The following is a 14,437-nucleotide window of genomic DNA, read 5'->3' on the forward strand; positions in this document are numbered from 1 at the left end:
CTTCTAGTGTAGCTTCTTCCACCTCTAGTGGATATAAGTGACCTATCGACCTTATAAATTCCTTTCCTTCAACATTGACCTTTGCAACTCTGCTCTCCTCCTCGTTCCAAACTGATGATCTTTCCCACCTTCCAGTTCTCTCTGTTTTTTGAGTCACCTTTAATCTGGACTATGTCACCAATATGAGGGCTTTGGTTAGTTTTAACTCGGGGTTCCTTGTGTGAATGTTGGTACCTTTCACGTAGACTGCAAAGGTATTGTCCCAGAAACATTCTTTTAAATTCTTCTAGGATCACTCTACCCTTCTTCCATCCTTCAATTAGATTTTCTTTGGTGACTGTACCACCTGGATGCGGATTTTGTATAGAAGGTTCAATCGCTATACATTTCCCATAGGTTAGAAAGTCTGCCGGCCGTAAAACATATTCTATATCAGACCCAACACAAGTAAGTGGACGTGAGTTCGCCACAGCTTCGATTTCTTTCACAACTGTACCTAGCTGTGAGTCATTTAGAACTCTCTTCTCTAAGGTTCTTTTCATGCAATTCTTCACAACGCCGACCAGCCTTTCATAAAACCCTCCATGCCATGGACTGAGCTGAGGGATAAACTTCCATCTTATCTTATTGTCCACGAAGTATGTGTTCGCCAATAATTCTGCAGTTAATTTAAACTGTAATGCATTGTCCGAGACTATGAGTTCTGGTTTTCCTCGTGTAGATATGAATCTTCTCATTGCAAGTAAACATTCCTCTGCAGTTAAATCCTTAACTACTTCCATGTGAATTGCGCGTACAGCCAGACATGTATACAGACAAATCCATCTTTTTCTCATGTGTCCGTCCTCCGTGACAAAGATTGGCCCGAAATAGTCGATTCCGGTATATGTGAAAGGAGCACTATAATTAGCACGTTCTGCTGGCAGTGCTGGTGTGGGCGGAAGTTTGTAAGGACCACCTCCATGTTTAATACACTGCTGGCATTTTCTAATTATTCGCTGAACCTTAGCTCTTCCTTGAGGAATCCAGTATTTCTGGCGAATAATGCTTAGTATATGTGGGGCTCCCACATGGTAGTATTTCTGATGAGTCTCCAGGATCAGTCTGTCTGTAAATTCTGAGTTCTTAGGTATCAGTATCGGATATTTGGTGTCATATGAACACATTGTGTTCATAAGCCGACCTTTACATCTTAATAATCCATCCATATCCACAAATAGTCCTAAATTCCTTGATAGGCTTGTTTTCTTTCCTGCTGCCTCTTGAGGAAAGTATAATTTTTGTAAATTCTTTATCTCTGTGCAATTTGTATCAACCCCGATGGCCGAAACCTGCATCTGGCCATTGTCTTCTATATTCTCTATATCTATTGTCATTCCTTCCGTATTTTCCTGTTCTATGGTTCCTCTGATTGATTCTTCTACTTGAGATGATAGGTCCATCTCCATGGTATCCATTATTGAGTCGGTTCCTGCGAAAAGAGCTGACTGGCTGTGTTCTTGCAACTTCGGCCAGCCCTCCTCACTCAGCGAAAGAAATTGAGGTCCATTGAACCACAATTCCTTCTTCGTGAGCCAAAGTTCCGGTCGTGTTGCCAGATCTGCAGGGTTCAATTCTGTATTGACATATCTAGGCTCTATATCTTTATTTTGTTTAATTTCGTTTATTCTTCTGCAGACGAATGGAGGCAATAACTTTTCTGATTTCATCCAGTATAAAACTATCTCACTGTCGGACCAAAGACATAGTCGTTTCAATTCTATTCTAAGGGTGTTCTTTACATAAGTTAAGAGTCGCTTTCCGATGACAAATCCAAGTAATTCTAACTTTGGTATTTTGAGGTCTTCCGTGTGGTTTATCGGGGTAACCCGGGATTTAGCCATAATGAACATCACTTTAGTGCCCTTTTCTTTCTTATTTACTAATCTCAGATACACTACAGCTGAGTAGGCTCTTTTAGATGCATCAGTGAAGCAATGAAGTTCACATTCTGTGTCTTCATTTGGTGACAGGCCAACATGTCTAGGAATTTCTATTTCAGCAGCAGTCTTTATAGCACTTACTGCCTTCTGCCATTCTTCCTCTAAGTCCTCTGGCAATTGAGAATCCCATTTTTCTTTCCTTTTCCATAGTTCTTGAAGGAGGAGCTTCGCAGGCAAAATTAAGGGTGCCGCGAATCCGCAAGGATCATATAATGAAGCAAGAGTTCGCAATATTCCTCGTTTTGTTGTAGTTGTCTTGTCTTGCTTTGTGTCTGAGAGCATATCACCCAACCTTAGCTTCAGTGTATCCTTTCCCATGTGCCAGGTGAGTCCTAATACCTTTGTCGATTCAGTGTCTTTTGATCGAAACTGTTTTGGTATACTCTTCAACAATAGTTTGTTGTTGGATGTCCATTCTCTTATATTCATCGACAATTCTGTGAACGTCGCCCTAGTCTTGTTTACAAGATCACGAGCTTCCTCTAATGTGTCTGTTCCAGTGACTAGGTTGTCCACGTAGGTTCTTTCTGCTATTTTTGACATAAGGTTCTGGTCCCCCTTTGACAAATGATGTCGAATCGTAGCCGTCAACAAAAATGGGCTAGATATTACCCCAAACGGAACACGACAGAAGCGCAGATGGAGAAGGTTCTTCTCAGTCACTCCTTGTTTGGGGTCCTTAAGCCATAAAAACCTGGTTACATCTCTATCCTCCTGTTGTAATCCTACTTGAAGAAAGGCTTTTTCAACATCTGCTGTTATTCCAATCTTGTTGACTCTGAATCTCAAAAGAAGAGCGGTCAAGTCTTCGAGCATCGACGGTCCTCTGTACATGCATTCATTGAGGCTCTTACTATTCTTAAGTTTAGCTGAACCATCGTACACCACACGCCCTTTCTTTCCCTTCGGAAGAATAATATGATGGGCAAGATAGTGAACAGGATGTGTCTTAGAATCAATTTCCGAAGGATCTATAACTTCTATAACCCCTGCGGCTAGTTGTTCTTTCAGAATGCTTTCATACTCTTCCATGGCATCTTGTTCTAATCTTCTGATTAAGCTTGACAGTCTCCCATAAGCAGGACCATAATTAGTGGGTAAGTCAGGTGGGTATATTATCCAAGGCCACTTTACCTGATATCTCTTATCCTCATATTTGACTGTTTCGTTAAAATGTTTGATTGCCTCTTCCTCTCTAGTTATCTTAGGAGAGTCTACAATCCCAATACTTTCTAAGGCCCAAAGAAACCTGATGTCCGGTTCCCGGAGTGGCAAGTCTGGTGTTACGTAATAGGGTATTACTGATTCCTGGCATTGGCAGTACATGATGACAGATAGTGTATTATTATTCTCTTCTTGTAGGACCTTGCCGGCAATTGTCCAGCCAAAATCTGTGTTAATTAAATATAAGTGATCCTTCAGCAATAACATTTCTTTTCTGTAAAATGAATAACAATAGTCACCACCTATCAAAAGTTGTGGCTCTTCACTAGCAGACCCATCATCAGCTATAACATCTACTCCATGAATTCCATCCATACTCATGGGAGGACCACAATAATTCGCTATACGGCGCACAATGTTTACTCGAATATCTCTTCTGATACCTCTTCTTGTCGTGATTTGGATGTCAGCGGATGGGCTAGAAATGTTAACGGGGTCATCAGCACCGAAGACAAATACCATCAATTCATCTTCCTGATCTGCTGCTAAGTCAAGTTCTTTTGCAAGCTTCCTGGTAATATAGCTGCGACCACTGCCATTGTCAAGAATCAGTCTTCGTGTCTTAGTCTTTTTTGAGTTCTTCTGCCCCACCTCCACTATTGCCGTCTGTGGGTAAGAACAATAATTATGTTTAATATTGATGTCATTATTTTTAGATGATGACACAGATGCCATAGATAATTCTATATGATTATTACTCCTACCTGGCTTTTGTGGACATAGAGCTTGATTATGACTTCCTTTGCAGAAGTAGCACGGCTTCCTATTGTGGCATGTCGCTGTTCTATGTCCTTCCTTGAAGCAAGTGTAACATCTTTTGCCGAGCTTCTTTTTCCTATCATTTACGTCCTTAACCACTGTGCAGGATGCATTGTAGTGCTCGCCTTGGCAAAAAATGCAAGCCATCTTAGCTTTCTTATTTTTCGACATCTTCTCCGTGTCAGGTAGTTTTCTTTTAAGGGTTCCTTTTTTGTGGGATATCCTCCTGCTATCCTGCTTCCCTTTCCTCTGGTAGGTAGTAATATGTAGTGCAGCTGTGGAGATTTTTTCACTACTACTTGGGACGCTTTCTTTAGCACTCTCCATTGCGGTTATAATTTTTTGCAGACCGCTTCGTATATTATCTATATTGTCCGTCAATGTTAATAAGTGCAACTCATAAACTACCTTCTCAGGGAATTTGGATAGTATAGCAGATCTTAAATGGTTACCATTTATGGTTTCTCCTAAGCTTTGGAGAACTCTCAAATGCCTCTCTACCATATTAAAATTCGCTCTGCAGTCCGTGGCATTATGAGCTGCCCTTTGAAGGTTGTTGATGGCATCATAGTGCGCATCAATAACCTTTTGCTGGTTCCCAAATCTTCCTTTTAAAATTCCTAATGTTACGTCGTAATTCCTTGCTGTTATACCAAGGCCCTCCACTGCCTGAAGAGCCTCCCCTTCAAGGCAGCCGAGAAGATATGCCATCTTTTCGGAATCCGGCAAGTCCTTGTCGTGTACATTACTCTTATATCTATCCCAAAACTCTGCCCACCGTAGAGTATCTCCTTTAAATGTTGGTAGTGTAAGTTTTGGCAGTTTTGCTGTGCTTTGTGTGACCGAAGAATGACCTTTCATAAGACTTTTCATCTCTACTTTCCATTCTTCAGCTTGAAACTGCGTCTGGGTGAACATTTTTAAACTTTCGCTTGATGGTTGTTTACTTTTCTCCAAATAAAAATGAATTTCTTGCGTCAGTTTGGAGTTGCACTCCTCTACCTTTTGGATCTGCTTATTGAGATCATCTTCAGTGACAGCTTCCATGGCGGCGCTTTGTTTCAACAAGTTGGCTAGCCGCTCATGGATGAGCTGCACACGAACCAACATCGGGTCGTCCATTTCGAACGTACTGAAAGTAAATAATACCTTACAATCCTACGCCTATTTTATAATTCTTGTTTAATTTGCATAACGTTTGCCAAACTGGCGTAGTACTCGATTCTTATAAGAAACTTAAAGAAAAACTTACGTTTATATCCTTGCTTCCTTTGGTTATCCACAAATTCCACAAATAGGCCTATAGCACAGTGATGGCACAGTGTATCTTTTGTGGTTGACTATACCTATTACGGTTTCACGATAGGATTACTTACAATACAATAACCACTAATCTAAATAACGCTTGCAAATAATAACAATCTTAGCTTAGCCAAGCCATGTTTTTTCTTTTTCGATACTTTTATCACGATTGCGAACATTCATACCCTAACTTCAGACCAAACATTTTCATACAAAACATCCGTCTGAAGTTATTCTTAGATTAAAAGAGCGCCAAAGCTGACAAGTACGTTTCCGTCTACAAATCTATATGTCATCTGGTAATCGGCCTTAATAACCAATAACATAACCTTAATTTCTAAATTGGCCAATAAGAACCGCTTAGACCTTGTTATGATAAATTTATGGTAACAAGAACAAACCATCACACTGCTGCCAACCTAACGAGCATGAGGCGTTTTTTCGCCTACAACTCTTATCGATTTTTTATATCGACTTCACACTCTCCAACACCTGTGACATTTACACTTGTACATCTATGTTACCTATATTGTATCATTTCAAAATACAATAATTAGCTGGTAAATACATCAAATAAATTGGCAATTAAATAAAACAATATTTTTTTTGTATCTAATTATTGTTTTCCTTTGTATATTATATTAATGAGCCCGAGCTAGGATTCCTAGCATAGGGTTCTTCTGAATGATAACAAAAAAAAGAAAATACGTTCTATTCCTGTGAGACCAAACTAGGATTCCTAGGCTATGGACTCTGCACCTCATGTATGTCTAACTGTGAAACGTACATCTAACTTCTGATTCTTTCTATGAGTTTCTAGGTCTCCACCGTCCTATGAGTTTCTAGGTCTCCACCGTCCTGTGAGTTTCTAGGTCTCCACCGTCCTGTGAGTTTCTAGGTCTCCACCGTCTTGTGAGTTTCTAGGTCTCCACCGTCTTGTGAGTTTCTAGGTCTCCACCGTCCTGTGAGTTTCTAGGTCTCCACCGTCCTGTGAGTTTCTAGGTCTCCACCGTCCTGTGAGTTTCTAGGTCTCCACCGTCTTATTCTAACACCTTTCCGTTCTACCTCGGAGCCTCCCGAGCCAAACGAAAAGGTATAAATTCTATTGAACATGCTTCGCTTACTAATAATATGCTCGCACAGCATCTCCACCATTTTGTCGTGACGTCTATACATATGCAAGGTTGACAACCAAAGTATCAACCATGCCCGAGTTCTAACGAGACATAACGACAAGATATATCTGAAAATATACAACATAATACTACAGAGTGAGAGATGAAGTGATTTCCAGATTTATACTCTGATTTAGATTCTAATACAATGTACATTCTATTCTGATTGTTTGGCGGAGATTCTTTCTCCGCCGCGGGCCTCCACAACTCCCCTTATAGCCCGACCCTGTCCACTCACAACCATTTTGCTTATTCTTGGCTGTTTCTATTCTAATTCTCATTCTTCATTCTTAATTATCCCTTCATCTCTCTCATCTAATTACTGATGAAACTATATTTCTAACACTCACCGATTTAAACCCGCAGGTCATCTTTCTTTCTATCCAACTTATTTCCCGCCACACGAACATTGTTCCGTTGGGAAAAAAAACGTCTTCTTCCTCCTACTGTCAAAGATTCGTTAACCGTTTTAAACATACTGTCAGTGCTGCCAGTATAAACAATTAAAACTGTCCAAGGCATACACTTACCTGCTATTTTGTTGAGGATCGCGTACGTCGCGACACCGCGAGAGCATGTCGCGCGCGTGGTAGCTACCCGTCTCTATTTCTGTCTGTATGAATAAAAAAGCATTTGGTAGTATATCTCTGTACTAAAGAGGCACTATAAAAGCCTGTCGAGATATTCTACCCATTCCTTTCTTATTCATACAGTCAGAAAGAGACTAGTAGTTATTACGCGCGCAACATGCTCTCGCGGCGCACCTGTGCTAGGGAGGTTGGAATTGCAAACAGTTTAGATTTACCTTTGATGTCATTATCACTAGAATAACAACAGCTAGCTCGAAGTTGCAGAACAATATATTCCTGTAGACCCCAACTACACAGTAGGTCGCGGGTTAATATGTCCATGGCCCACAATATATCCTAAATTTATTATTTAACTTAAGTATGTTTTAAACAAAGAAGACACGAGACACGCCCGCCCGACATCCGACACAATACTAACTCTAACCAAATGAACGTAGCAAGTAGCTGTGTTGGTATTACAAAACTCGTTTAGTGATTGGTACAACAATGAACATAAACACAACAAGTCTATCTACTAAATACCAGTAAACTTTGTAATGTCGCTATAGTAACAACTGAATTGTTATTTTAAATGGGGTAATGTTATTCCCGCGAACTCGTTTTTTAGATATTACAAAACTATGTAAGTGAGACATTTACTAAAATCATAACTTGAAATCACAGATGCTTTTTTCCAAAAATCACAAACTTTACTAGTAAAAATCGGAGAATTTTAGTAGTAATAAAAATGGATTGTAACAAATACTGAACTTTGTTTAATGCTCCATTTACTAAAATCTGTTTGCTGAAATTAGATTTAGTATTACTGAGCTGTTTGTAGAAATAAATAAATTTTACAGAAATAGTGAAACTTCCATGATTACTACTAAAACTTCATTTTTTCCCCCAGTACAGAACTGTTTATTAATTCCTGGTGGTGATTTTTCTCTCAGTGTACCTAAATTAATGTTTTATCGGGTTTATGTAAGCAAAGCCGGGTGCAAAAGCTAACGATATGTATATATTTGAAATGTACTAATTGAGCGCTTTCAAATGATATACAACACGTCATCATTACATATTTTTATTTTTTTGGTTCGTGACTTTATGACCTCTAGAGGGCGCCGTGTTAATTTTTTTGTGACGTCATATAGCCTATAACCAGCGGACGATTAAGACGATTCGAATGACATATCGTTTGTCAAATTATAATGCGTACTTTAGAAGTTTTGAGGGAACAAATGAACATACATACAGTCATACATACATACCCACATACATACCGGTCAAAATCATAACCCTCCTTTTGCGTTGCCGTAGTCGGGTAAAAAGAATACGAGAGCTTTAATTTTCGGGCTAAAAGGCTCGAGTCCTTAGGAACACTATCAGGAACTCTGGACGTCACACTCTATGTATGCTCCAAAGACTATAATGTCGCTCCTTGAGAAACACAGTGTCATTAAGCGAAAAACGTGTTTTTTGGGTACAGAGCTTTAAAATTTTCGAAATCTTCAAACGTCTAAAACTGCCGTACTAGAGATAAAAGAAAGAGTTTTTTGATATATTTTGTTAGATTTTAAACTAATCTTGTGAGTCATTTGAGTAAACTGTGTTTTTTTTGTTTAATTTCTAAGATAATTCAATTAAAAGAAAATTGTAATGTCACTATTCCGTTTAGTTTTGCTTAATGTCACATGACGACTTCGCAATATTGATTCAATTTATGGAACAGTGACACTATATCCAGTTATTTGATATAACTTAACGTTTATTTCAAAGAAAAAGCGCAAATAGAATCATTTTACATGAATGTTAATTAATATTTACTAAAGTAAGCGACTTTCAGTCTTATAAAATTAGCAAATAAGACTAGTTTTTCTTTAAAACTAGAGTATTCTTAGCTTGTTTTGTTTGGCTATATTTTTACGATCAAAAATTACCAAAGTAAATAAACAAAGGGGAGGATAATAATTGGGGGATGCGATGTAAGGGGCCCGAATGTCATGTAACGGACCCCAGACCAGGCTCTCCTGCACGTGGTCACCCTGTGGAATACCAAACAAGCCTCTGGCGATCCACCAACCCGCACTGAACCAGCATGGTGGGCTTATGGCCCAATCTCATTTGACATGTACGACTCCTCGTTACGGCGCTAAGTACCCTGTAAAAGTGGTGCTAAGAATCCCCGGGCGGAAGATACCCACGTCATCATCATCCTGCTAGGCCTTGTTCTCATTTATTTGGGGTCGGCCTTCCCTGTTCTTTTCCTCCATTCTGCACGATTGAGTGCAACGTCGGCGTCTATATTGAGGTCTTTCAGGTTTCGCTGAACCGTCGTCAGCCAGGTAGCAGGTGGTCTTCGACGTCCTCGCTTCGTCGTTGAAATATCGAGCGCTACCTTAACCATGTAGTCTACAGGACGCCTCTGTACATGAGCGTACCACCTCAGACGTTTTTCCGTTAGCTTTTCTGTTATTGGCGCTACTTTGAAACTACCCGGCGGAAGATACCCACACGCTTTGTCGTCAAAAAGAAGTGGCAGGACAACATTGTCGGATTATCAAATTACTCCGACAAGGTGGCTGTGTTGACGTTAAGCATATCCCAAATCCCAAAGCTATATACCTACCTTAACCGCAATCAAAGCCTACGCATCAACATCTACACATTGCGATGATAAGATTGAGGAGTATTACGAGATTATGACCCTCTAAATAAATCTACTGATGAAAAGCAGGAAACATGGACCATTGTCCTTGGTGAAGTCAGATCAAGCACACATACATAGTCGGACCACATATGGCCTTGGCAGCAGAAACGACCGTAGTTCTAGGTCTATTCCATTTGCCTTTGGTCGAAACATGAACGTAGATAAGTAATTCCTTCTTTCTCAAAAAAACTTCAAAGTCGCTGGACCTGGACTTCGCCTGGCGGAATATCACACACGAAATTGACTACTTATATAATAATATTTTCATCTGACAAAAGTTTAATTAGATATTTATTTATGTAGGTATTAGGTACATCAATAGGTTTAAATTTAGTTCCGATCACAGACCCGTGAGAGCAAAAATAAAGTTTAAGACTTAAATCCACCGTAAGCAATTAATTCATAAATAGGCAAAACACCTAAACAGAAACACACTCTTATTTGTAACCACGATCAGTTTAACTTAGAATTACGAAGTAATTTTGACACCTTACAAGAAGAGATACCACAAATACACATTCAGAAGTTCAAATTCAAAATAACAACATTATAAATACTTTAGAAACAGCCAGTAGCAAAATTAAACCAACCGGGAAAAACAACAAAAAACTCACAAGCGACACATTACGTTATTAGAACTAGCTCTTCTGAAGGAGGTACGAATTCTTCATCATCATAAGTATTATCTTTATTAACAGTTTCAACTAAAACAGTAGTATTAACTTTATTAAAATAGAACCGTTTTTCCCCCGAAGGGTAAAAAGCGGATATTTAGGTTCCTGCCGAAGCATGAACCACATTATGAGATAACACCCTTGTAACTCAGCCCTAATCAAGCGAATTCATCAACTAGTAGCGCCATCTATCGCGCTACCCAAGTACTAATGTCGCCCGGTTGCCAGCGCGCGGCTGCTTTCTCTTCAGTACCACATAAGCCGGCAAGGCCCTCAGGTGTGGTTCAAGCTTCGGCAGGAACCTAAATATCCGCTTTTTACCCTTCGGGGGAAAAACGGTTCTATTTAGGTGTCCGTGCCTTCGCTTGAACCACATTATGAGACGTGTTTAAACCTCTGCCGGCGCTGGCCCGGGCGTACTGTGACTGATAATATTTAAATTTATGCAAAAATCACTTGATAAGAATATGGGCTTGAAATTTATTCCGTACTGATATACCAAAGGATTGTTTACGTCAAACCTTAACTAGATTTTCCTTATTTGTAATTACCGATAGACGAGACAATTGTTAGCACTGACTGGCAACATAAGTTATCCATTGCGACTATAAAACCTTTAATACTTGATTATTAAAAACATTTCGATTACAATAGATTAAACATACAAATTATAAACTAAAATAAACCTAAGAATGAGTAAAACGAACTTAACAAATAAAATATTGCCCCCCACTCTGATTGTCTCCCGGATCAAATGTGCCAAAAATAAAACTACTTAACTTTTTATATAAAACAAAACTGTGTGACTATTAGTTGAAAGACTGTCCCTAAAATCATAATTAAATACATAAGAAGGTACTTGTAGGTCGTACAAATTTAAGTGTAACCATTATCTGAAGTAGTAGCTCTGATGCGTGTAACGTGAACCTCATCGAGTGAGTTTTACATTAAACCCGTCCAAATTACCTGATTCTTTCATTACAATAGCCCACTAGGTGATAAAAAGGTTTTGTTGTATGATGTCATGATATTACTACTACTTATCTACTGCTTAACACAAATAAAGCACTGCCGGCCCATCCACTGTTTAAATTTTTTGTAACTAATTGGAAAAGCTTGGGTCCTCTCTGATTTATCGTATTTTCCAACAATTTAATGTAAATAGGTAAGTTGCATCATAGGCCAGATGTAATGTAATATGATTTTTAATGTGGACAAATAACCAAAGGTTTGTATAGGTACCCACTACAATACGATATTGACATTATTTAGATATTAATACATAGTTATTGACTAGGTATACCAGGTTTATTTGTTAATGGGCTATCATTACATAAGGACAACTTATTCCGTAAATGTGTTAAAAATTATAAACATGATGTTCTTATTTGTACAAGCAATTGAGGTTTATTTCGAATCAAGTATTCCGCTGCCTGAAAGTAGCGTCAGAAAGTGAAGAAGAAAATACAACACTTCATGATTTAATGTATGCGTTACTAACAAGTAACAACTCTCAACAACCTAGCAGTAGTTTCAACTGAGGCGATAATACATCCTTCCTTACTGATTAGTCTTAGGTGAGGGTTGCTTTAAAAACAACCATATTAATAGTAAGCCATGAATAGATATTAATTCTTATATGAAATGGTAGGCTCCTACCTATTTTAAGTGTCAATTATGCTGCTAAATTTATTACTCCCCACAGATAACTGAAAACTTGCCAATTAGGCTGGTGCCGGGTCAACCAAGCTTATATTATATACTTGTCAGTCATGCAAGCGAATGTAACGAATGAACAGAATCACTGACACGAAGGTGACAATCGTATGGAGGCGATGATTATGAATTTAAAGTGATGCTGACAACTCCAGTTGTTATGGATGTCATCTCACCATGATGTTGTGCGTAGACTGAAGATCCGTCTACCAAGTAGGATATTTTAGAAGATTTTTTAATCTTTGAATAATTCCAATGCCTTCACCCATAATTTTTAGGCTAATTATAATAAAGGCTTGTAATTGTAGGTTGTTTAATGTTCACTCTTTCTGGTGGCAAGCTGATTCCCAAACTGAAGATTTTATGGTTCGCGCGCTGGTAATGGATTGTGCTTTATTGTTAGACTTAGCACGATTTGTGAGTTTTTAATGCTTTCGTATACAAACGATCTTCTAATAAGAGTGTAAAAACCTCTTGACTGACGATGAATACTTTAAATTGTAGTGCAACCTTTTCAAACCAATTGCGGAACTTTCGTAACACCCAGACAAATTAAAACATTATTATTATTTGTATATTGGTCCGAACCAGTAAGTTCTTGGCATTATACCATTGCAGTGGCACAAACCACGGGTGTCTCATGATGTCATCTAATCTCAAGTGCTGCCAGCACCGGCGCGCGCGGGCGATGCTGTGGCACAATTCCTGTCAAACCTTAACACGTGTAGACGCGTTCATTACCAAATATTGATTTGATTACTTAATTTGTACTTTGAAGCCCTAATCCGCATCAGGCCAGCGTGGGGACTATAACCCAAGCCCTCTCGCGAGTGAGAAGAGGCCTGTGCCCAGTAGTGGGACGTATATAGGCTGAATTATTATTATTATTAATTTGTAGGTACTTTTGATTAGAAATTTAGCAATACAAGGACGTTTTATGTTGTTTATTGGCTTTCGTGCAATCAAGTTGTGTATCATTTGATGATCTTGAGGGAACCCTAGGGTTAATTAGGCATCATGATGCCCACAAATAAACAATTATTTGATGATCTAGGACTTTCTGCGACATATTATATTCATGTCACTACCTTGACGTAACCATACAATAAATAATAGTATGTACTATTACTACAGATTATGACCGCAAGGTGGCGCAAGCGCGAGCAGGCGTCCGTTCCATAGCGGTGCGCGGCAACTACCAGTGCTAGACACCAAAATTGGTGTGGGCCGCATGTACTTGTAGCGACGCGACGAAATCGTGGAGTGAGCTACGCCTGACGTAACGTTGATATATGTCTACTAACATCTCATATTTACTCTATTTAATGGTATAAGCATATTATCATGAATATATGAATATATGAATTGTAGTTGTCTTCACAACTAATGCTGTAATTCGATTAGCAGCGCATCTGCCCTATAACCAAGACACGATGATTTTGTAGGGTACTACACCTGGAACTCTAATTGATTGCATTGACGATGACGTTTCCAATTACATGCCCTACGAGACCTGTTACAACAGTATGCTGTAAACCCTGGACTACTACCTTTCAGCTAAGCTTATTGTACTTAGATCTGGCAATGACAGCAGAACTAGTGTTGATTTTCAGAGTAAATATTTAACCGGCGAACATATTTGTAGTCATGAGTCACTACTGGGATCATATTTCACTTAGATCTTGCATTTACCTGAACCACCGTATGTTGTTGTTCTTTTATAAAATCACGTGAGTACTTCCTTATCTGCAAAGAAAACCTCTCATCTGGAAATCGAAAGAAGGATATTTCTGATCCGTGTTCTTTCAGAATCCGGTATCTGCTATCGGTGACTGCCTGCAAATATTTTCTACATATTACGCATGTGTGTACGTTTACGTACGTTGTACGTTTGTATGTACGTTGGCTTGCCCCGCAGTCCACATGGTTTCAAAGTTTCTGAAGTGACTTCATTTTAATTTGTCTATTTGGAGAAATTAAACAATCATCGTTTAGATGTAAAGCCGTGGACCGTGGCTATTGGTTCGACAGCTTAGTTCTCTTAGGCGGCTTCACCTCTAATTCAATTCGCGATTTTTCGAAACAGAATCAGTAACTCCACTCTAACTAAACTACCGAAAAATCTTTTCATAAATTCTTTATTTATTTACATAGCTTGAAGGAGCGCTTCATCTTCTACATAGGCATAACATTTACCACTAAAGAAACCGATGTTTCACCTATTGAACAATCATGGGTAACTATGCGGATTGCCATACTAATTTAATATTTTACTAGTTGGTCCTTTTAGGCATTCTGTGAAAGCACCTCCTACAAATACCGTCTG

At 38.9% G+C, this 14,437-nt stretch overlaps 1 protein-coding gene across 1 annotated transcript; it reads right to left on the reverse strand.

Moving 5' to 3' along the window:
• Positions 1-319: 319 nt before the first annotated feature.
• On the reverse strand, positions 320-5,087 carry LOC134805946 (uncharacterized). The gene is made up of 2 exons (XM_063779129.1): positions 1,332-5,087; positions 320-346 (listed from the first exon to the last, which is right to left on the reverse strand). The coding sequence occupies exons 1-2, from the start codon at positions 5,085-5,087 to the stop codon at positions 320-322; spliced, it is 3,783 nt and encodes a 1,260-aa protein (XP_063635199.1).
• Positions 5,088-14,437: the final 9,350 nt, after the last annotated feature.

The sequence above is a fragment of the Cydia splendana genome, unplaced genomic scaffold, assembly GCF_910591565.1.
Source record: "Cydia splendana unplaced genomic scaffold, ilCydSple1.2 scaffold_89_ctg1, whole genome shotgun sequence".
NCBI classification, from domain to species: domain Eukaryota; kingdom Metazoa; phylum Arthropoda; class Insecta; order Lepidoptera; family Tortricidae; genus Cydia; species Cydia splendana.

Coding starts and splice junctions, on each gene's coding strand:
- LOC134805946 (XM_063779129.1), bottom strand. CDS start 5,087: ATGGACGACCCGATGTTGGTTCGTGTGCAGCTCATCCATGAGCGGCTA. Junction 347..1,331: donor AAGACAATGGCCAGATGCAG/GTTTCGGCCATC, acceptor ATCCGCATCCAG/GTGGTACAGTCACCAAAGAA.